This window comes from Madurella fahalii, assembly GCF_045866475.1.
Source record: "Madurella fahalii IFM 68171 DNA, scaffold_4, whole genome shotgun sequence".
Taxonomy (NCBI): Eukaryota; Fungi; Ascomycota; class Sordariomycetes; order Sordariales; genus Madurella; species Madurella fahalii.
The window spans coordinates 3,844,056-3,869,117 of NW_027263974.1; the positions used below are offsets into that span (position 1 = coordinate 3,844,056).

General features: G+C 45.3%; 3 protein-coding genes across 3 annotated transcripts; 1 reads left to right on the top strand and 2 right to left on the bottom strand.

Annotated features, from left to right (window-relative positions):
• Window positions 1–19,813: 19,813 nt before the first annotated feature.
• MFIFM68171_08122 (uncharacterized protein) lies at window positions 19,814–21,730 on the top strand (the record flags this gene model as incomplete). The annotated part of the gene is made up of 1 exon (XM_071063542.1): window positions 19,814–21,730. The coding sequence occupies one exon, from the start codon at window positions 19,814–19,816 to the stop codon at window positions 21,728–21,730; it is 1,917 nt and encodes a 638-aa protein (XP_070919643.1).
• Window positions 21,731–22,311: 581 nt separating this feature from the next.
• On the bottom strand, window positions 22,312–23,100 carry MFIFM68171_08123 (Cerato-platanin; the record flags this gene model as incomplete). The annotated part of the gene is made up of 1 exon (XM_071063543.1): window positions 22,312–23,100. One exon carries the CDS (start codon window positions 23,098–23,100, stop codon window positions 22,312–22,314), a length of 789 nt encoding a protein of 262 aa, XP_070919644.1.
• A 531-nt stretch (window positions 23,101–23,631) lies between these two features.
• On the bottom strand, window positions 23,632–24,747 carry MFIFM68171_08124 (Asparaginase; the record flags this gene model as incomplete). The annotated part of the gene is made up of 1 exon (XM_071063544.1): window positions 23,632–24,747. One exon carries the CDS (start codon window positions 24,745–24,747, stop codon window positions 23,632–23,634), a length of 1,116 nt encoding a protein of 371 aa, XP_070919645.1.
• Window positions 24,748–25,062: the final 315 nt, after the last annotated feature.

Genomic DNA, 25,062 nt, shown 5'->3' on the forward strand with positions numbered 1-25,062 from the left:
ATCGAAAAGAAGCTTATATTTACTCCTTGATACAGTACCTAGACGTACCGGAGGCGCTTTTTCCGGAGGAGGAAGAGGAGAATACCCCCCGAAAACCTGAAGATATCCCTCCTAAAATCTCAGACTTTACGGATATTATAAACTCCAGTAACGCAGATATTCTACCTTCTTTCAAAAGTACTGATTATATTATTAATCTACTCTCTAATACTGTTCCTCCTATTGGACCTCTTTACCCTCTATTACGATATAAACTTTCGATTTTAGAGGAATATCTATACGAAAACCTGGCGAAAGGCTGTATTCGTCTATCCTAGAGTTCAGCTACAAGTCCTGTCTTATTTATCCTAAAGAAAGATGGTACTCTATACTTATATATAGATTACTACGGACTCAACCGGATAACGGTTAAGAATCGGTACCCTTTACCGTTGATCTTAGAACTCTTAGACCGAGTATCCGGAGTAAAGTATTTTACGAAGTTAGACCTGAAAGAGGTATACTACCGGATTCGCATCCGAGAAGGAGACGAATAGAAGACGGCTTTCCGTACCTGATATAGTCTATTTAAGTATCTTGTTATACCTTTTGGCCTAATAAATACTCCTACGACTTTCTAAAGTTATATTCAGACTGCTTTAGACGGGCTATTAGACGATTGTTATATATGTTATTTGGATAACATTTTAATTTTCTCCCTAGACCGGGAAACCTATACGACTTACCTCCGACGAGTCCTGGAACGTCTGAGATAAGTGCAGTTATACTGCAAGCCCAGTAAGTATTCATTTTATTAGGATAAGGTAGAATTTCTAGGTTATATTTTAACTCCTGAAGGTATCGGTATAGATTCGGCACGAATTCAGACTATCTAAGATTAGCCTGAACTACAGTCCTATCGAAACATCTAAGTTTTCTTAGGATTTTGCAATTTTTACCGTCGATTTATTCGAGGTTATTCGGAGATTGCATTACTGTTGAGTAATTTGCTAAAGGGGTTACAGAACGGACGAAAACCGGGAACCCTCTGGTTAGAGGCCGAAGAGCGTACGGTATTTATATAGCTTAAGAGAGTATTTTAAGATGCGTTAGTTTTGTATCATTTCGACCCCGAACTCCCTGTTATTATTGAGATAGATGCCTCTGACTTTGCAATAGGAGCTGTCCTATTGTAGGTCCCGAAAGGGGGCCGAAAACGTCTTATTATATTCTAGTCAGCGAAGTTTTCTGGACCAGCCCAGGACTATAGAACTCCTAATAAGGAGATAATGGCTATTATAGAAACCTTTAAGTATTGGCAATACTACGTTAAAGGGAGTCGCTATAAAGTTACTGTGTTTTCGGATTACAATAATCTATAAAGGTTTATAAAGTAAAACCAATTGAACGGCCGATAGGCTAGATAGTATATATATCTAGTAGGATTTGATTTTACTATCAAGTATTAGCCTAGGAAGCGAAATCCGGCCGATAGCCCCTCGAGAAGATTAGATTACGAGGATAAAGAACGTCCTAACAGACTTGAGTAGATGCCTACTTTTAAGAGCAAAATTGCTCGGGCAAACCGGATTAGAAAGCTGATCGCGGAAAGAAATAAGATCGCCTATTATATAGAAGAGAGCAAATTAGCTCGTATAAGAAACCCTAGCAAATCAGCTAGTACCCGGGTCGGAAAGACGACTATAGAAGGGGTCAAGAGAGCCTACTATGTACTAGAGAATAGTAAAAATGCTAGTATATAGGACCCTAGTAAACTAGCTAATTGGAAACCCGAAACAATGGGTTATCCCTTAGAAGTTACTGTAGGATCGCTAAATGTTTACCTGCTAGGACCTCAGGATTACTAAGAAGCCGATTAGCTTAGATAGGAATAGATTGTTATTTGTCAATATACGAGAGAGTATACTCGATTAGAAGCGGTTTATACTATAGAACCGTCGAAATCTATAAGAGAATTGATCTTAAAGCTGCAAACTACAGATCCGGTGACTCTGAAAATCAAGGAAAGGCTGGTAAGTCCAGTCCGAAACCAGAGAGTTTCGCCCGAATAGGCACTTGGATGTAAGTAAGAATTACTATATTAAGGACGATTGTTCGTCCTAGTAGAATAAGCCGTTAAGTAGAAGTTACTCCAGCTTTTTTATAACGATCTGTTAGTAGGTCATTTTGGTATCAAAAAGACTCTCGAACTGTTATAAAGAAAATACTTCTGGTATAATATAACTAAAGATATTAAAGACTACTATAGAACCTACTATACCTACTAAGTCAATAAGACAAGACGGTATAAGCTATATAGATCGCTCGAATCGTTGCCGATTCCTATACGACCTTAGAACGAAATTACTATAGACTTTATCGTAGGTTTTCCTATAGTAAAGAGTCCCGATAGCTCCGAGAAGGATGCAATTCTAGTGGTTGTCGATCGGTATACGAAGATAAACCGATTCTTCCCAATATCCACTACCATTACTAGCTAAGAATTGGCAGAGCTTGTTTACAAAGAGATTGAACTTAAGTATAGCCCTATTGATAGTTACGTCAGTAATCGAGGTTCTGTTTTTATATTACAGTTTTAGAGCGATTTGTATTACCTGCAAAAGGTATATAAATGGCTTTCGACCGCTTTTTACCCGTAAACCGACAGGCAAACGGAGCGAGTAAATCAAATACTTATTCAATACCTCCGTTACTTTGTATACCAAAACTAAATTACCTAGGTAAATCTCCTCCTAGAAGTAGAATTTATTGTCAATAGTACTATTAATTCTATAATTAAGATAAGTCCCTTTGAAGTACTAATAGGTTATTAACCTCCGATTTCCTACTATATCGAGGGCGATATATAAGAGAGGAGGATACCTAGTATAATTAAAAGAATTGAAAAACTTACTGAACTAAGAAAATAGTTAGAACAAAATTGGGCTGAAGCTATAGTAGTCTAGAAACGATATTATAACGAGAAGTATACGAAAAAGGAGTTTAAGAATAGAAGTTTAGTATTGTTATCAACCTGGAATTTAAGATTTAAGTTACTAAGGAAATTAGTACCTAAGTTTATTAGTCTATTTCGTGTTCTAAACCGAGTCGGATCGCTTGCTTATCGTCTGGCACTCCCGGACAAGTACGATCGTTTATATAATATATTTCCTATATTAATATTAGAACCGTAGTATAGCCGAAAAGGAGACGATTCGTCTGTAATGCCGATGCCAGACTTTAAAGACGACGGAGAATAGGAAGTTAAAGAGATTCGAGACGAGAGAAAATTCTAGGGTGAAACCTTCTTTTTAGTTAAATAGGCAGGCTGGCCCTCGGAGTACAATTAATGGGTATTAGAGGAGGATATAATAAATATATCTAAGCTAGTATTACAATTCTAAAAAGTATACGAAAACTAGTGAAAGTGTAGGTAATAAAATGTTAATTAATATCTATCTATATAAAGCTATATCCCGGGGTATACTAGACGCTAATCCCAACCGAAATACCCTAGAAAAACCCCTGAAAATAATATAAACCTCAGAAAATTGAAGTCGGTACTAGCTTTAAGTTAGGAGCTACCTCTACCTAAATCTACTAGGCCTCTATATCCTCTATATTAGTAGCGATCTCCTCCTTAATCTTCTTAAGAAAATGGTACTTAGTGCCTGACTAACCTACGAAACTAATATCGTTAAGCGATAGATAAGCAATAGACCGTACCTCCTAGGTATGTACCTCAGACTTATATTACAAAAAGTCAGTAATAACTTAGTAGAAATATAATAATTGAGACTAATATCGGTATTATAGCCGCAGTTCCAGTTAGGGCAGGACGACTGCTATAGGCGGAGTTGGCTATATAGTACGATTATAGAGTAATATACTATATAAACTTGCTATTGAGATATCAGCGATTTATATACGAAGATAAGTGAGATAAATATACTTATAGAAGACAGCTTGGTAGCGCCGGAAATACCGAATTAGTAGCGATAAGCGGTCTCAGCGGCATTAAAAGCCCCGACTAGATCTTTAGTAGCGGCGGCGATCTTCTTATAGCTACAGCGAGACAGTATAGAAACTTGAAGGCAATTACCCTCCTCGTCGAACTCGCCTTCGGCGTCCTCTATACGATAATCGACGATAGCGCGAGCCGCGTTGATAAGGATTATAAGGTCAACAGAATCGCCAACTATTCCGGCAGCGGCCTGCAATCGTTAGCAAATCCCCTACCAATCTACCGAAAATGTATATAACTTACCGGCGTATATAACTCTTTCTTTATATTGCAATAGGAGTAATATAAGGAAATCGACTACTCGAAAGAACAGTTAATCGTAAGGACCTTGCTGGAGTAAGGGTTAGTGTTTTTAAGCACCGAACGAATGTATTTTATATACGGCGTAACCTCGGTAGTGGAGGCGGCGAAAGCGTCTATCGCGATAGAAAAGTAGCTGAAGTGATAATAAGAAGAGAGAGAGAGAGAGAGAGGAAGAGAGAGAGAGAGGGAGAGAGAGGCGAGGATAGGTAGCGAGCTACGTATAGGAGTAGAGCGAAAAGCGAGCGAAATAATGTGTAGAAGAGAGCCTGAAGAAGAAAAGTTTTGGAAAAGGTAGGAAAGAAGAGGGGTATTTATACCCGAGGAGAAACAGCTAATATATATCTGTAAATTTGCAACTGTATACAAGCCTTATAATTGAGTAGTCGTATAATCTTTATACATTTTGAAGTTGCGAGGATAATATGTAAGTTCGGATGGAAATCCGGATGATTCGGCTGTAATTCGGATTTTAGGCCCGAACCGGGAAAGTAGGACCTCGGAGCCGCGAATCCTACTACAGCCCGACAACCGGCCGAACTTTTCCCGAAAACCTCCCGACTATAAGACGACTTACTCCTTACCCTAAACCATCGTTTCTCCTTTCCTACTATATAGTTCGTTAGAGTAGATAGACTATAAGGTCCACCGGTTCGGTACTTATCTATTTATACGACTACGAACAGCACTCGATGTATACCTGATATCTACCTAATATTATCCCAAGTCTTACCCCCTAAGTTCAGACGATCTTTAGTAGTAAGGAACCTGAGGACAGGTTCTATAGAGGGGAGGATAATTTGTAACGAGAGTCTCTAGACGAAGGTCAGGAGGACCCGCCGAATAATACTGGATGATGTTACGATATAGGATAGATAAGAACCCTGTAAGGGAACTCTCTTATGCAGGGTACTTCTGATCCGCAAGGATCAGTCTCTGTATAGTCAATGACAATAGGAGGCTGTTCGTGAAGCTATTGCCCACTGATCGAACTCTTTTCGGTACTGAGACATTATAGTCCATCTCCCTCAACGTGTTCCTAGAACAACCCCCTTTACAAAGAATTCGCTCGATTACTATAGCAGTGCTCTACAAACGCCCTAGAACCTAGTAAGATACCTACTTACGAGCCTTCCTAGGAGAACCCAGATTATAGGGTATAGAGCTACGAGCTCGTTGTATAAGAGCTAGCCGCTAGAGGGACCCGACCGGATTTGTATAAAGGGGGTTGTTCTGGGAACACGTTGAGGGAGATGGACTACAATCTCTCAGTACCGAAAAGAGTTCGATCAGTGGGTAATAGCTTCACGAACAGCCTCCTATTGTCATTGACTATACAGAGACTGATCCTTGCGGATCAGAAGTGCCCTGTGTAAGAGAGTTCCCTCACGGGGTTCTTATCTATCCTGTATTGTGATATCATCTAGCATTATTCGGCGGGTCCTCCTGACCTTCGTCTAGAGACTCTTGTTACAAATTATCCTCCCCTCTGTAGAACCTGTCCTCAGGTTCCTTACTGCTGAGGATCGTCTGAACTTAGGGGGTAAGACTTGGGATAATATCGGGTGGATATCAGGTGTACGTCGAGTGCTATTCGTAGCCGCGTAAATGGATAAGTGTCGAACCGGTAGACCTTATAGTCTATCCGCTCTAACGAGCTGTATAGTAGGAAAGGAGAAACGATGGTTTGGGGTGAGGAGTGAGTCGTCTTATAGTCGGGAGGTTTTCGGGAAAAGTTCGGCCGGTTGTCGGGCTGTAGTAGGATTCGCGGCTCCGAGGTCCTACTTTCCCGGTTCGGGCCTGAGATCCGAATTACGGCCGAATCGTCCGGATTTCCATCCGAACTTATATATTGTCCTCGCAACTTCAAAATGCGTGAAGATTATACGACTGCTTAATCGTAAGGCTTGTATATAGTTGCAAATTTGCAGACGTGTATTAGCTGTTTCTCTTCGGGTATAAATACCCCTCTCCTCTCCTACCTTTTCTAAAACTTTTCTTCTTTAGGCTCTCTTCTATACGTTGTTTCGCTCGCTTTTCGCTCTGCTTCTATATGTAGTTCGCTACCCGTCCTCGCCTCTCTCTCCCTCTTTCTCTCTCTTCCTCTCTCTCTCTTTCTTCTTGTTATCGCTTCGGCTACTTTTCTGTTGTAATGGACGCTTTCGCCGCCTCTGCTGCCGAGGTCACGTCGTGTATAAAATGTATTCGCTCGGCGTTTAAAAATACTAACCCTCGCTCTAGCGAGGTCCTTACGATTGACTATTCTTTCGAGTAGTCGACTTCCTTGCGTTGCTCCTATTATAATATAAAGAAAGAGTTGTATATGCCGGTAAGTTATATGCATTTTCGGTGGATTGGCGGGGGATTTACTAACGATTGTAGGCTGCTGCTAGAATAGTTGGCGACTCTGTCGACCTTATAATCCTTATCGACGTAGCTCGTACTATCGTCGATTATCGTGTAGAGGATGCCGAGGGCGAGCTCGACGAGGAGGGTAATCGTCCTCAAGTTTCTGTGCTATCTCGCTGTAGCTGTAAGAAGATCGCTGCCGCTGCTAAAGATCTAGTCGGGGCTTTCGACGCTGCCGAGACCGTTTATCGCTGTTAATTCAGTATTTCCGGTGCTACTAAGCTGTCTTCTATGAGTATATTGTTTCGCTTGTTTTTATATATAAATCGCTGATATCTCAATAGTAAGCTTATGTAGTATATTGTTCTATAGTCGTACTGTGTAGCCAACTCCGCCTGTAGTAGTCGTCCTGCCCTAGCCGGAACCGCGGCTGTAATACCGATATCAGTCTTAATTACTATATTTCTACTGAGTTATTACTGACTTTTCGTAGTACGAGTCTGAGGTATATGCCTAGGAGGTACAGTCTGTCACTTATCTGTTGCTTAGCGATATTAGTTTTGTAGGTTGGTCGGGTGCTAAATGCCGTTTTTTCAAGAAGGTTAAGGAGGAGATTGCTGCTAATGTAGAGGATATAGAGGCCTAGTAGGTTTAGGTGGAGGTAGCTCCTAACTTGGAGCTGGTACCGACCTCAATTTTCTGAGGTTTATATTGTTTTCGGGGGTTTTTCTAGGGTATTTCGGTTGGGGTTGGCGTCTAGTATATCCCGGGATATAGCTTTATATAGGTAGATATTAATTAATATCTTATCGCCTACGCTTTCGCTGGTTTTTATATACTTTTCGGAATTGTAATACCAGCTTAGGTACATTTGTTATATCCTCCTCTAATACCTACTGATTGTACTCTAAGGGCCAGCCTACCTATTTGACTAAAAAGAAGGTTTTACCCTGGAATTTTCTCTCGTCTTGAATCTCTTTAACTTCCTACTCTCCGTCGTCCTTAAGGTCTGGTATCGGCATTATAGACGAATTGTCTCCTTTTTAGCTATACCACGGTTCCAACATTGATATAGGAAATATATTATGCAAACGATTGTACTTGTCCGGGAGTACTAGACGATAAGCCAGCGATCCGACTCGGTTTAGAATACGAAATAGACCGATGAACTTGGGTACCAATTTCCTCGGTAACTTAAATCTTAAATTCCAGGTTGATAATAATACCAAACTTCTATTCTTGAACTCCTTTTTCGTATACTTCTCGTCGTAATATCGTTTCTAGACTGCTATAGCTTCAGCCCAATTTTATTCTAATTGTTTTCTCAGCTCAGTAAGTTTTTTAATTCTTTCAATTGCACTAGGTATCCTCCTCTCTTATATATCGCCCTCAATATAGCGGGAAATCGGAGGTTGATAACCTATTAGTGCTTTAAAGGGACTTATCTTGATTATAGAATTAACAGCACTATTAATAACAAATTCTACTTCTAGGAGGAGATTTGCCTAGGTAATTTGGTTTTGGTATACGAAGTAACAGAGGTATTGAATAAATATTTAATTTACTCGCTCTGTTTGCCTGTCGGTTTACGGGTAAAAAGCGGTCGAAAGCTATTTATATACCTTTTGCAGGTAATACAAATCGCTCTAAAACTGTAATATAAAAACAGAACCTCGATTACTGACGTAACTATCAATAGGGCTATACTTGAGTTCAATCTCTTTGTAAACAAGCTCTGCTAATTCTTAGCTGGTAATGGTAGTGGATATTGGGAAGAATCGGTTTATCTTCGTATACCGATCGACAACCACTAGAATTGCATCCTTCTCGGAGCTATCGGGACTCTTTACTATAGGAAAACCTACGATAAAGTCTATAGTAATTTCGCTCCAAGGTTATATAGGAATCGGCAACGATTCGAGCGATCTATACGGCTTATACCGTCTTATCTTATTGACTTGGTAGGTATAGCAGGTTCTGTAGTAGTCTTTGACATCTTTGGTTATACTATATTAGAAGTATTTTCTTTACAACAGTTCGAGAGTCTTTTTGATACCAAAATAACCTACTAACAGATTATTATAAAAAAGCTAGAGTAACTCCTGCTTAACGGCTTACTCTATTAGGACAAATAATCGTCTTTGATATAGCAATTCTTACTTATATCTAAATACCTATTCGGGCGAAACTCTCTAGTTTCGGGCTGGACTTACCAGCCTTTCCTTGATTTTCAGAGTCACCGGATCCGTAGCTTATAGCTCTAGGATCAATTCTCTTATAGATTTCGATGGTTCTGTAGTATAAACCACTTCTAGTCGAGTATACTCTCTTGTATATTAATAAGTAACAATCTGTTCCTGTCCAAGCTAATCGGCTTCTTAGTAATCCTAAGGTCCTAGTAGGTAAATACTTAGCGATTCTACAGTAACTTCTGAGGGACAACCTATTATTTCGGGTTTCTAACTGGCTAGTTTGCTAGGGTTCTATATACTAGTATCTTTGCTATTCTCTAGTATATAGTAGGCTCTCTTAACCCCTTCTACGGTCGTCTTTCCGACCCGGGTACTAGCTGATTTACTAGGGTTTCTTATATAAGTTAATTTACTTTCTTTTGTATAATAGGCAATCTTATTTCTTTCTGCAATCAGCTTTCTGATCCGGTTTGCCCGAGCAATTTTGCTCTTAAAAGTAGGTATCTACTCGAGTCTATTAGGACGTTCTTTATCCTCGTAATCTAGTCTTCTCGAGAGGCTATCGGCCGGATTTCACTTCCTAGGCTAATACTTGATAGTGAAATCAAATCCTACTAGATACATATACTATCTAGCCTATCGGCTATTCAATCGGTTTTACTTTATAAACCTTTGTAGGTTATTATAATCCGAAAATACAGTGATTTTATAGCGACTCCCTTCAACGTAGTATCGCCAATACTTGAAGGCTTCCATAATAGCCATTATCTCCTTATTAGGAGTTCTATAGTCCTAGGCCGGTCTAGAAAACTTCGCCGACTAGAACGCAACAGGACGTTTTCGGCCCCCTTTCGGGACCTACGATAGGACAGCTCCTATTGCAAAGTCAGAGGCATCTATCTCAATAATGACAGGGAGTTCGGGGTCGAAATAATACAAAACTAGTGTATCTTAAAATGCTCTCTTAAGCCGCGTGAATACTATACGCTCTTCAGCCTCTAACCGGAGGGTTCCTGGTTTTCGTCTGTTCTATAACCCCTTTAGTAAATTACTTAACGGTAATACAATCTCCGAATAACCTCGAATAAATCGACGGTAAAAATTGCAAAATCCTAAGAAAACTTGGATATCTCGATAGGACTGTGGTTCAGGCCAATCTTAGATAGTCTAAATTCGTACCGAATCTATACCGATACCTTCAGGAGTTAAAATATAACCTAGAAATTCTACCTTATCCTAATAAAATGAACACTTACTGGGTTTGTAGTATAACTGCACTTGTTTCAGGTGTTCCAGGACTTATCGGAGGTAAGTTGTATAGGTTTCCCGGTCTAGGGAGAAAATTAAAATATTATCTAAATAATATATATAATAATTGTCTAGTAGCCCGCCTAAAGTAGTCTGAATATAACTTTAGAAGGTCGTAGGAGCATTTATTAGGCCAAAAGGTATAATAAGATACTCAAATAGACCGTATCGGGTACAGAAAGCCGTCTTCTATTCGTCTCCTTCTCGGATACGAATCCGGTAGTATACCTCTTTTAGGTCCAACTTCGTAAAATACTTTGCTCCGGATACTCGGTCCAAGAGTTCTGAGATCAACGGTAAAGGGTACCGATTTTTAACCGTTATCTGGTTAAGTCTACGGTAATCCATATATAAGCATAGAGTACTATCTTTCTTTAGGGTAAATAAGACAGGACTTACAGCTGAACTCTAGGATAGACGAATATAGCCTTTCGCCAGGTTTTCGCATAGATATTCCTCCAAAATCGAAAGTTTATATCGTAATAGAGGGTAAAGAGGTCCAATAGGAGGAACAGTATTAGGGAGTAGATTAATAGTATAATCAGTACTTTTAAAAGAAGGTAGAATATCTATATTACTGGAGTTTATAATATCCGCAAAGTCTGAGATTTCAGGAGGGATGTCTTCAGGTTTTCGGGGGGTATTCTCCTCTTCCTCCTCCGGAAAAAGCGCCTCCGGCATATCTAGGTACTACATTAAGGAGTAAACACAAGCTTCTCCTCGATATATTTTTAAGAATTTCTTCGGGTTTTCAATCCGAATACACTCCGATTCCGTTATAAACTACTATAAATTCCTTTCTAGGTATAACAAGATCTTATAGGATATTAAACTTAGTATCCTAAGAAGAACAGGGGAATCGTTTATAACAAGGGGGTAATTAATAGCGGTATAAGAAATATATATTCTTTTGGTAATTCCTTAGCAGTCTGTCAGTTCTAAGAGAACTTTATAAATACCAAATACTTCAACGATATAATAGTCTATAAACCGAATACAGGGTAATTGCATCCCGATCTATCGGAGTTTCCTCTACTTTACGAACTCTAGACTGACAATATCAATCTCTACTCCAGTATCGAGATCGACTATAATAGATTGAGGGGTATAGTTCAATAAGATTGTAGAAGTGTATATTTATTCTTTAACTGGAACCCCTAGTATATCGTCTTTACCGATATAATCGGGGTTTATATCCGCCGGTATCTGCCGTTTCCCTACCGATTTAGGCGCGATCCCCTACCTCGGCGACTGGGGTACCTAGTAGCTTTATTTACTGATACTCCTTTTTATAGGCAGTTATTAGCGAAATAGGTATTACTGCTATAAACAAAACAAGTTAAAGGGTTTCCCTAACTGTCTATAGAGTTCAGCTAATTGAAATAAGATAGAGTTGATATAGGGTAATCATCAGGTTTCGTATATAACGTCGTTAACTATATATTTCGTTAGTAATAACGGGATAATAACGCTCTTCGAGAATAAAATAACGATTTGTAGATTAGGGAAGAACGCGATAAAGGAGAAGAGTAAGAAGGATTTCGGGACGAATGCTTAGGGGCTTCCTGAGGTTTTCGGTACTAGAAACTATACTAAATTTGAGTAACGAGTTTAACTATCTCTTCCCAAGTCTCTGGCTTATTATAGATATATAAGTCGATATAGTTGCTAATTACGGACGAAAGCTTTATATAAAAGGTAAGAGTATAAGCCTTTTCGTCCTACTTCGGGAATTAGGCCTTAAGGGATTCTAAGTACTGATAAAAGTCTAAAGGAGACTGGTTTTCTCGTTACTTAGTATCATTAAACTGCTTTACAACAGTAGATTCTTGATCTGCAAGATCTCGAATACAGTTTAGTATCCAATCTTTAAACGTTTTCCAGTCGTTTTCGGCCTCTTATTGTATATCTGTTGGAAGATTGTTGCAATAACTATACTATCGATTGCGAAGACGTTCTTCCATTTGATCCAAGGCGAAAAGGATCCGGTTTATACCCGTTTTAAACCGTTTTGGGTCTTCTATAAATACTCGCTATAGATCTTAGAGCCATTCCAAACGGCGTCGATAGGTAGTATTGTCAGGGAACTGAATTAGATACTTTACCTTAATCGCCTTTCGGTCCTTATTATGGTCACTAGAACCTGCTGAAGGAGAACGATATCGCCTACATTTCGGTGAGGATTCGCCTAGTGAGATACCTAGCTTCCGAAGCAAACTCTCTTCTTATTCTCGTAGTTATTTCAGTACTTCCAGTTGCTATATCCGAAGACGGGTTAATTCCAATAGGTTATCATAGTAAGGAGCTTGACGCAGAACCCGGGAGTCCGAAAGGGTATACGAAGATATACGAGGTCGAAATCCTGGTGATTCTGACCGATGAAGGCGTATAGGATTTGTAGGTAATTGGGGGGTGTTTTCCCCTAGACTCGACTCTGCTCCCAGCTCACAGGAGGTACTCATCGTAGGTACTATCTCGGCCAATAGTAGAACAGAAGGATCAGAATTGTAAAGGGGGTTGTTCTGGGAACACGTTGAGGGAAATGGACTATAATCTCTCAGTACCGAAAAGGGTTCGATCAGTAGGCGATAGCTTCATGAACAGCCTTCTATTGTTATTGACTACACAGAGACTGATCCTTGCAGATCAGAAGTGCCCCGCGTAAGAGAGTTCCCTCACAGGGTTCTTATCTATCCTGTATCGTAACATCATCTAGCATCATTCGGCGGGTCCTCCTGACCTTCGTCTGGAGACTCTCGTTACAATTTGAGCCTAGATCAATAGGGTACCCGGATAGAGGGATCGATCCTAGGCATACAGAAGGCTATAGAGAAAATCTATATAGAGGTACGGTTTAAGCCGCTTCTAATGCCGCCGCCGTTGCTACCAGCTGTAATGATCGCCGCTACATTCTACGGATCAATAGAAGTACTTAGAGATAGACTTATAGGCGATTAACACCAATCAAGTAGAATTAACTATACTCGTAGGATCAAGCTCTACCGTACTGAAAGCTGGAAAGCTACGTTCCTGGGAGGAACCTAGATAAGCGAGATCAACCAAAATGGCTATAAGCTCTTAAGAGTATAGACAGCGAGGAAGTCGATTAAAGACCCTCTATTGAAGAACCGGGTAACGATTATCTATAAGGAAGTAGAAAGAAGGCTCAGATTAAACAAATATATCTATCGTAGGGAACTCCTAGAGCTACCCAATAAGTACTACGATCTCAAGGATCATCCCTTAGGGTTATAATTCGAAGAAGCTGAGTGCGATTACCTCGAGAGCTACAACTATATAGAATCCTAGCTCGAGGTTGGAAAAGCTGAGGCGATAGGGTATAAGATCCTCGACTGCCGATAGGTATATATATACAAGTTCAATAAGTACAGCATCTTTACTAAAGCGAAGGCACGCTTTATAGTAAAAGGCGATTAACAGATCAAAGACCCGGATCAAGAGATATATACTATAACGCTCGCTAGGAGATCTTTCCGTACGATTATAGCGATCGCCGTATACTTCGATTTAGAGCTCCTACAGTACGACGTATTTAATGCCTTCGTTAATGCAGATCTCGACGAGGTAGTATTTATATATATAGCGCCTGGATACCGTAAAAGGGGGACTATCTTGCAGCTTAGAAAAGCCCTCTACAGATTATAAAGATCACTACTTCTATAGCAACGAATATTTACGACGACTATAGTCGCAATAGGATTTAATCCAGTTCCCTACAAGCTATATACCTTTATCAAGAACGGGATTATTATCTTCGTATATATAGACGATATCGTCCTGGTGTTTCCCGAGCGCCTAAGAAAAGCCGTCTTCAGTATAATCGCTAGGATCAACGTACGATATAAATTGATAGGAGGAAATCTATTATAGTGGTTCTTAGGGATCGAAGTTTTAAAGGATTGCGAGAAGCGCCTGATCTGGCTGTCCCCAATCTATATATATTGATAAGATCGCTAACCTAGTGTGATCAGAACAGCCTATAGCGACGCCTTTAAGCTGTAACGAACTCCTCCTATACAATAGAAGTACTACCTACGACAAAAGGCACTGATATATACGTAGAGTCGGATCAATCCTATATATAGCCGTAATTATATACCCGGATATTGCCTTCGCGATCTCGTACCTTGTATACTTCGTTATGAATCCTAGACCACTCTATAACAAGGTAGCTGATAGAGTTTTGCTCTACTTTAAGAGAATAAGCTCCTTAATGTTCTAGATAGGAGATGACAATAGCCTCTAAGTTACTAGCGACGCGTTATTTGCGGATAATATACTTGATCATAAGAGCTCCTAAGTATATACAATGAAGCTATTTGGTAGGATGATAGGATAGCGTATAAACAAGTAGGATATAGTAACAACGTCCACTATAGAGGCTGAGCTCCTCGCTCTCTTATAGGTAGTAAAGGAGTCGCTTTATATAAGCCGTCTGTTAAAGGATCTAAGTGTTTCCCTCGACGATGAGTATATTACGATAGAATGTGACAATACGTAGATGATATGACTGGTAAGTGCAGAGTATATAGCGTTCAAGATGAGCCTGAGATACATTGATATCTACAACCACTAGTTACGATAAGAAGTTCAGCGAGGCGCAATCAACGTCAAGTATATAAAGAGCGCCGAGATAATCGTAGACGGTCTTATAAAGGTACTGAGTAGGGAGAAATACAATTACTTCGTAGCCTAGATAAGCCTCGTAGATATAGAGGATAGACTAGCAGAGCGTAGGGAAGCAGAGGATCAGCAGCAGGAGCGCCTAGGCGTAGAGGAAGCAGTAGTAAAGGATTACGATAGAGATATCCTAATAGATTACGATTAATCTAATGGCCTACGATGGATTCGAGCGATTTAAGCGTTTCTAGGCGATTTAAGCTAGTTTTGCCCTACAGGCTCAACTGGGGAGGTATGTTGGAAATAAGGACTGTCGTCGCAAATGAGCGACCTACTTTGTACAGCTGGGGGCACCTGCCGACAGGTATCGGATCATATAACGGGTGCTCCCAGGGGTCAACTTTCTGAGCTCCCTGCTTTCTAAGCGATATCTGCAATGTAACTACATAACAACAAGATAGGGCGACTGCCCAGCCTATTGATAAGGACTTTCTAGATATATGTTGATCTATACCCAACGAGCCTGACTAATTAAATGGGTGCCACAGACAGTAGTTCCAACAGAACTCGCCAAAGATAACAGCGTCGCCGTACAGGTACTAGCGAAACCGACACTCTCTTATTGACAGATTTGCTTATATACCGCGATATAACACTTGAGGAAATAGCAGCTTTCTTCAAGATACCAATCAGGACAATAGATAGCTGGTAGGCTAGACGAGAAGCAATTTTGCAGAATAACAGCTATATAGGTATTCCCTAGTGGCCAGATCTTAAAGAACAGTTATATAGACAGTTCTGGGAGTATCGTCAGCAACATCTCGTTACTTCAATGGGATAGTTTCGTCGTAAATCAAGAGAGTTTTTTTCTACTCTCTACCTAGAGAGTTTATCTATCTTTATCTTCTTATGAAGGTAGTTTACCCACTTCCTTCAACAGTACTATATTACTCGACAACGAATTACCTATCAAGTATAAAAACCTCTAGAAGAACTACTTAATATAGTCAACAGCTTCCTCAGATTCATTAGATAGAATTTATAGTCAATATCACTAGAAACTACTATCTTTGTTCCAAGTCTTGAACATCTACTAGACTTACTACTACGACGCTTTCTAAAGAGCTATATCCTTAACCTTAACGAGATCCCTCTACCATTCGAGTTCCTTAACGGCTATACCTACGATTTCGTCGGTACCAAGTCAGTCGATATAAAAACCTCTTATAGTAGTTAGGGAAAGTGGTAAATAACCTTGATCCTCTATATCTTTGCTGACGGTAAGCTGCATTTATATCCAAATCTTATCTTCTACAGGTAAGGAAATATTACGGTAGCTGAGAAAGTAGCTTACAATTCTGATATTATTATCGAATTCAATAAAGAAGTATATAATAACGAGGACCTTTTCCTTCGGTAGATCGACAACTAACTATAGCTAATACTAGACGGCAATACAATGCTTGTTATAGATGTCGTATTATTCTATAAAACTGATATAGTCAGAGCTCGCTTGTAGAAGGAACTCCCTTTTTATATTCTACCAGCTATAATCCCAGGCGGACTTACTTGTCTTCTCTAACCTCTTGATACTGCGGTAAATAGTATGTTCAAGAAGCTTCTACAAAACGAGATTAATAGGTATATCATTAACTGGGAAAAAGAATATCTAGGGCAGGCTTAGGTAGTTAAAGACAAACGTATTATGATAACCTATACTGTGGCAAAGGTCTGGCAGACAGTTTGTACTAAGAAAAAGGAACTGATTGTCAAGTCTTTTATTGACAATAGTATTGCAATTCGACTAGATAGATCGCAAGACTACTTTGTCAATATCAAGGGTATACCAAATTCGTTACTGGTCTAGGATAGTTGGGAGAAAGCAGTTGATATCACAGTTAAGATAGAGGATCATAAAGAGGTCCCGGTAGCTTTTGACGACTTCGTCGTCTTTTATACGGCTACTGAGGATATAGGAGGACCTAATCGGTATAGTCTTATATCGAAGGATGAGCTTGTTAGACTGTATAAGTATTACGGCCTTAAAGTCTCTAGTACTAAGGCAAGCTTGATTGAACGGTTGAGAGCTCGGGAGGACCAAGAAAATCAGGATAGGAATGTCTGTGGCTGAGATCCACTTACTGGCAGGAACCCTAGCTTGGATAGGGGGTATGACGACGGCTTCAATTGGTGGGCGTCCGCTTGGCATTCGGCCGTAATAGGTATAGTGGTTAGCGAGTTTCGCGAGATTGTACGGTATTCTTGATAGTGCTATAGGTCATGAGAAGTCTCGCTAATTCGAGATCATGCAATGTACTTTCCTGGCCAAACAATGGCAAGTGAGAAAAAGAACGGGGTAAAAAAACATATAACACCAGGAATTCGCTGGTCGTCACCGACCCAACTACTAGTTTGGCAGCGAAAAGCTTATCCTTTCGGGGAAGAGGGGTCAAAAAAAACAGGACGTCTCGGGATCCGAAAACGGGCGCCTCTTTTCCTCTGTTTGTGTCGTCCGTTTGAAGAAAACGGTGAGGCCGGCTGTGCCGTAGAACCGTAACGCTTGGTGCGACACAAGCGGCCAATCGAGCAGTCCCGTCGCAGGCAGTCAGACACAAGCCCCCGCCCTCAGGAGGCAGCAGCAAAAGCCCCGCATTTCCCGTCCTTCGCCAACTCTCTTAGTCCAGATGAGCAAGCGGGAGGCTCATCCACAAGCTGCCCATGCTGACGAATATCTTCACCCCGCATGTCTCCACAATCTGACATGATATACATATTTGTGTTTGTCATTACCATCTTGAATGTATATCTCAAACGCAAGTATAAGATCCAGACTAATAGAGGGTTGAGCGCTAAGGTGCTCAATTAAGTCTTGTACACGTGTCCGTGATTGGCCCCTGGATGAGCACAAATGTGCTGTTGGTTTTTGTTCAGCTGCTGCTGTGCTGATGAGGGCTTGACAGCGCAGCCTGCTCTTATTGGGATTTCGCATTCGCAAAGTCTCAACCACCTTGCCCCAAACAATCTACGGACCGGGATCGCTCCTCTCGAACCGCGAACCTTTCACAACATTTTCAGCTCTGGCTTGACTGTCGATGAGTGTATCTATTGCATGGCCCTATGAAGTTTATCCGAGCTTCGTTGAGTCCAGTCTGTCATCTATATGCCGTGTTGAGATTACTCACTCTGCCTCCCTACCTCCTGATCTCTCGCCGCTCGGCCAGAAACAATGCTGGCAGGACGCTCGCCCTCCCCTCAAGCCTTGGACAATGGCACGGACTTGGCAGGCAGATGGCTCAACAGGGGCGCAGCGGAGGAGAACCTGCGCTCCGCCGGCCTTAGTTCCTCCGCCAATATCCCATCTCCGCCGAGCCGCAGCCGGTCGTTTGGCAAGCTCCCAGAGCATCTTTCCAAGCCCACGATCGATATGAACAAAGCCCCTGTTCTGGATCTGGTCCGCGACAAGGAGCATGATACGAAGCCGAGCGCTATGGCCGTCAAGGCTCAGGACAAAGTTAGATCGGCGGCACTCATCGAGGCCTCACAAAATGGCCACGAGGCTATGACGCGGCTTCTTATCGACAAAGGGGCGGACGTCAATGCTCAGGACAGTTTTAGATCGACGGCACTCATCGAGGCCTCACGGAATGGCCACGAGGCTGTAGTGCAGCTTCTTATCGATAAAGGGGCGGAAGTCAACGTTCGGGATATATCTGGATCGACGGCACTCATCGAGGCCTCACGGAATGGCCACGAGGCTGTAGTACAGCTTCTTATCGACCAAGGGGCGGACGTCAATGCTCAAGATAGATCTAGATCGACGGCACTCATCTGGGCCTCACAAAATGGCCACGAGGCTGTGATGCGGCTTCTTATCGATAAAGGGGCAGATGTCAATGCTCAGGACAGATCTAGATCGACGGCACTCATCGAGACCTCACGAAATGGCTACGAGGCTGTGACGCAGCTTCTTATCGACAAAGGGGCGGACGTCAATGCTCAGGACGGATCTAGATCGACGGCACTCATCTGGGCCTCACAAAATGGCCACGAGGCTGTAGTACAGCTTCTTATCGACAAAGGGGCGGACGTCAATGCTCAGGACGGATCTAGATCGACGGCACTCATCTGGGCCTCACGAAATGGCTACGAGGCTGTGACGCGGCTTCTTATCGATAAAGGGGCGGACGTCAATGCTCAGGACAGTTTTGGATCGACGGCACTTATCTTGGCCTCACGAAATGGCCACGAGGCTATAACGCAGCTTCTTATCGACAAAGGGGCGGACGTCAATGCTCAGGACGGATCTAGATCGACGGCACTCATCTGGGCCTCACAAAATGGCTACGAGACTGTAACGCGGCTTCTTATCGATAAAGGGGCGGAAGTCAACGTTCGAGATATATTTGGATCGACGGCACTTATCGAGGCCTCACGGAATGGCTACGAGGCTGTAGTACAGCTTCTTATCGATAAAGGGGCGGAAGTCAACGTTCGAGATATATCTAGATTAACGGCACTCATCGAGGCCTCACAGAATGGCCACGAGGCTGTGACGCGGCTTCTTATCGACAAAGGGGCAGACATCAATACTCAGGACAGATCTAGATCGACGGCACTCATCTGGGCCTCACAAAATGGCCACGAGGCTATAACACAGCTTCTTATCGATAAAGGGGCGGACGTCAATGCTCAGGACAGTTTTAGATCGACGGCACTCATCGAGGCCTCACGGAATGGCCACGAGGCTGTAGTGCAGCTTCTTATCGATAAAGGGGCGGAAGTCAACGTTCGAGATATATCTGGATCGACGGCACTCATCGAGGCCTCACGGAATGGCCACGATGCTGTAGTGAAGCTTCTTATCGATAGAGGGGCGGAAGTCAACGTTCGAGATATATCTAGATTAACGGCACTCATCGAGGCCTCACAGAATGGCCACAAGGCTGTAGTGAAGCTTCTTATCGACAAAGGAGCAAACATCCCACCCAGCAATGCGCCGGGCTCGCATCATTCCGCAACCATGGCCTTACACCCACGAGCCCTGAGCTCTGCCTCTGACTTCAAAGCGGCTGCCCCGGCTGGGGATGCTTTAGACAAGAACCCCTTGCTTTCAATGTCCGAACCTCTCGACGGCCATAGGCATTGGGACTTAGGTCTCGAAAATCAACTATTTGATGGCGCTGATCCTAGTCTCCGCCTTTGCCAGTCTCATGTCCAGCCGACATCCGAGTATGAAACCCCGGACACTCTGCAACGGTTCCGCCACATCAATGAACCATGTCACTCCACCAATTTTTCTCCCGGCGAGAGCGAGCAGGACCCCATGTCTCATGTGGGCGAGGCCCGTTCAGGGGACCAAAAGGCGTCCGACGGAGATCAACCGGATGACCCTCCGTTACCAACGGCAGCGAGAAGGAACTTACTAGACTGCGCAATGGACACTCCCGAAGAACATTCATCCGGGGAGTCGTCTATTGAAATCGAGAGTCTTTCAGTCTCCGGGGTTTCGGAGGACGAGCTCATTTGGGCCCCGGACCCTGATGATGGGATCGCACAGTTCATTGACGCAGCTGCTCATCGCTTGCTGGGAGAATACCGAAGGGCAACTATCTTTCCGCCGCCGAATGAGGCTGGGATTAGCACCAGGTCGCCGGCCACGCATAGAGAAACACCGCGGGTGACACATAATCCCGAACCTTCACGCTACCATCAATACCTACCAGGGCCCCACCGCAAGGGCAAGCGCGCAAAGAAAGGTCAGGGCCAAGACTCGGATGACGAAGAGTCGCAAAGACAGCAACCTAAAAAGCAAAGGGTCAACGCCACCACCGAAGGAAAGCCAACCCTGCTGCTAGCCTGTCCGTTCTGGAAGCTGGATTCGCAGACGCACGACAGATGCTTTAAGCTTATCCTCAGCAACACCTCACGAGTGAAGCAACACCTCCTCAGAAAGCATTCCCCGACCTACTACTGCCAGCGCTGCTACGCAATCTTTCCTAACAAGGAGACCCTTGACCAACATATCCAAGTCCAAGTCGTGACTTGCCCCTGCCGCGAGCACAGCTTCCCTCAAATCACCTACCAACAACGGCTCCAGCTATCAACCAAGTCGAAGACAAACCTGCCAGAGGCCGATCAGTGGTTCGCCATCTGGGATATCATCTTCCCCGGCCGGCCGCGGCCCTCTTCGCCGTACATTGATGCCGAGCTCTCTGAAGACCTCTGTCGGTTCAGAGAGTTTGCTGAAGCGGACGGCCCAGATATCATGACTGCCGAGATGCAACACAGGCTCCAAATGACTGAAATACCAGCGGAGCAGACCACCGCGATTCTTCGGCAAGTGATCTCACGCTGCATCACGTTGCTTTTCGAGCGCTGGCCCGCTGGACGCCCTCCACTCCCGCAACCTGGAGATGCTGCGCCGTCGTTGGCAACCGCCATGCCAAGCGAGTCTCCCCCGGCAGGGTCCTCGGGAGGCCAATCGAGCTCGAACTCGATTCCCGCCGTGCACAGGGAGACACCACCGAGCTCGGTGGTTTCCCTCGACCGCAACGCCATGATGCCTAGCAACATGCAACAGGAAGAGCCGTTTGTGGCCGTGTCGACTTGTGAGGCGCAGTATGCGGAGCCGAGTGACGAGTTCCAGATCCAATGGGAGGGTATATGGCAGTGGCCGTGGGACCGGGATCAATCCCAAGATATGGATCTGGGGATACCGAGTGGGATGCTGGGTGAGATACCAGACGTCACGCTGGCCGCGGCTGCTCTACTGGTCCCGCAGCCGACCATCGATGGCACCCGGCAGGTCTCTCAATCTGACGCAATTCCCGAAGCATCCACACCGCAAGCCAGGACAACCTCCGCTGTTCCTATCGCAGTCTCCGACCCCTGTCCCCAGGGCTTGGAGATCGTCGCGGAGGGCATCGACGCCTTGTAGATGTTGTGAGAGTTTTGTTTGGTCAGTCATGCAGGGGGTCGTTCCCGAGAAAGATCAGATATGGTCGTTCTCGATCATATCAGCGGGTCCCGTCGTTCCGATGAAGACCTCGGATCGGATCGGTGCGGCTGCATTCCACAGTGGGGCTCCTGCGCCGCTGCGCCGCTGTAACGGCTGAAAAGACCCGCTAAGCATGCGGAATGCAGCCGGAATGAGAGACCTTTAGTCTCCAAAACAGAACAGACAGTACCAGGCATTCGCTGGTCACCGACCCAGCTACTGATCTGGCGGGTCATTAGCTTGGCTAAGGGAGAGCGGATGGGATCCCGTATTTTCTACTGCCTGTGGTCGTATGTGTGTACGACGAGAATGGGGTATATCAAGGTCCATGGCACTGGCCCCGCTGGGACGGGAGTGCGGAGGTCGAGGAGTGGGGAGGGATCGGCCTGGCAAAACAACACGCATCAAAATAAGAAGTTCCGGTCGTTCAAAGCATTCATTTGCCACGCGTGCTAGGGTATCCAAAAAAAACTCGCTATCAACCATCCCAAGAATCCAGACCAGCTGCATCTACATGCAGCCTATATCCTGCAGAAAAGCCAATAGGTAACCAAGCTCATGGCCATCACCATCACCGCATCGCCCTTTGCAGCGTGAATGCTGCTGTTCTGGCTCAAGCTCAGAGTTAAAGGGGATCCCCCGCTGGAAACAACCTGGCCCGAGGAGGCCAAAATTCGATTCCCAGTCATATACTGAATGTTGTAGACCGGCGCGGTCGACAAGGCAGTCGGCGTTCCCAGCGTATTCGGGCAAGCGGCCTGGTTGGCGGCGGGCCAGTCAAGGGTGCAGACCTCGTCGTAGCCCCACGAGCAGATGGGGTCGAGAATGTTGTAAACAGCGTAGTTCCTGCCGACCCAGGTCTCTCCCGCAAGACAGCTGGCAAGGAAGTTCATGCTGTTGGCGGCGCTCAGCGGCAGCTTGCCGTCATGGGTGTGTATCAGGCTGGCGCAGGCAGACGGGTCCACGTCCTGGTATTCCATGGCCACGGCCCCGCCAGTCGTCGGTCTCTCGGTTGCCGAGTAGCCCGTGAGCAGGTAATTCCACGCATCGTAGCTGACGTCGTAGGCGCCCTCGGACTGGTCGATGCGCAGAAGGTGGACCGTCCGGCCCTCGTAGCTCAGCGAAACACAGATGTTGTTGCAATCCACCGAGGCCGGCCAGTAGGCGATGCGGTTGGTGTCGACCTTGCAACCCAGGACACCAACAGAAGAAGAATAACTTTCGTGCGGTGTCGCCCATACGGTCCCGCCAGCCGCGCGCGCCGTGGCGGCGGCGATCAGGGAGAAGGAGAAGTGAAAGAGTCGGCGCATGGCGTTTTGTTTCGCGAATGTGCCGAGAATGCTAAGGAATGGATCGCCGCAGGCCGCGATCGATTCGAACAAGGAATGTAGGCGATGTGTCAAAAGAATGGCGTTTTCGTCGGATGCGAAACTAAAGCGAAAGACATGGCACCATGGCGACAGAGCGCGGCGCCGACTGAGCTGGGTGCCAGAAGAAAGACTGGGAACGCGAGGTCTGCCGACGACAGGTTGGGTCGACTGAGGGAAAAAAGAGAGGGACAGCACTGCAGCCAGGGTCGAGATTATCCCCGGTTCCTGAGATTGGCGTCCCTGGTTGGAGCCTAGCGCGGGATAGGTGGGGTGCGCTAATTGGTTCAGATGCAAGCGATCCGCAGGAACCAGGGCAGTTCCATTCTGCACGGATGGGGTGATCCGGGATGGCGTAGGTTAAAATCCAGGGGGGTTAGGGTCGGACTCTCACTCTAACCGGGACGGATGGGGGTTTTGAAAAAAGACGGAGAATATCCATGGATAGGTACCTAACGTTATTGATGTATACTGCTATATTTCACCTGGCGTGCCAGCTCCTTCTTGGCCGTCAGAGTCGGCTTGTAATGGGGGGATTGTCACCACCTCAGTCGCATGCATCTTTCCGCCGCGGTATGAATACGTAAAGGTCCATCCCGATGCTGCTGCTCCGTGCTCACCCTTGTTGTTCACCACCACAATCCCGCTCGAAATGTTCGGATACTTCCGGAGCATTCGCATGACCGCATCCTCTGCCGCCGCCGTGGGATTCATTCCCCGCCTTAGATTCTCTACCGCTTGATAGCACGGCAAGAAGCGCATCATGATATCTCCGTCTCCCGTGGCACCGCAGCCCCCAACATCCCCGTCCACGTACGACCCGCTCCCGACGATCGGCCCGTCCCCAACCCGGCCCGGAACCTTAAATGACGCCCCGTTTGTCGATGTCCCCGCCGCCATCACCCCCGACGCATGGACCGCGACCATTGAAATCGTGTCGTGCGACGCCGCGCCCTCATCCTCAGCCACCGACCTCGCCAGCCGCAGCTCATCCACGGGCAGCGGCTCGTACGGCCCACACGAGGTGGCGGGATCCGGCGTGACATTGATGCGGTAGTTGCCGGGGCAGCCGCGGGCCCTCCACTCGTCGCACCTGCGCCGGCTCTCCGCCGTCGACAGGTCCTCCTCGGCGAAGCCGTTCTCCACGGCGAACGCCGTCGCCAGGTCGCCGACGAGCAGCGAGTGCCGCGTGTACTGCAGCACGGCCCGCGCGACCGCCGCGGCGTCGCGCACCCGCCGCAGGCCCGCCACCGCCCCGCTCTTCATGGTCGTGCCGTCCATGAGGAGCGCGTCGAGCGTCGTCTCGCACGCCTCGTCGGGCGAGCCCCCGAAGCCGACCGTCGTGTCGCACTGGTTGCGCTCGCACGTCGCGCACCCAATCTCGACGGCGTCGAGCGCCGACGTGGACGCGTTGCCGATGAGCGCCAGGTAGGCCGCGTCGGTGGCGGCGGTGAAGGCCCCGCCCCACGTGTTGACCACGATCGGGAGGCCTGCGCCCGGGCGGGGGCTGGCTAGGGTGGTGGCGTGGGTGAGCGGGAGCAGGAGAGAGCTCAGTACCGCCGCGATACGGGCGGGGTCCGGGCGTGCCATGGCAAATTGTAAGGGGATTGGTGAGAAGGGGAATAGGAAAAAGGAGGATGAGAGTGTCGGTTTAATTCGTATCGGAGGTTGCGTTGCTTGGGTAAATAGCTTATCAAGTTATCCCGGAACCACACCCTAACCCTGGCACTACCTATGAGCAGTCTACGGCACCCCTGGGCAACTTCGGCATCTGAAAGCTCGATGGTAGGGATATTATTCGATTTTAGGGATGCGTTCTAGATGCAGTTGATGCATTGAGTCGCGTATTTTAATCATAGAGCTACTTGACGCGCTCTTGGAATGATCGGTGGTATAGTATGCACT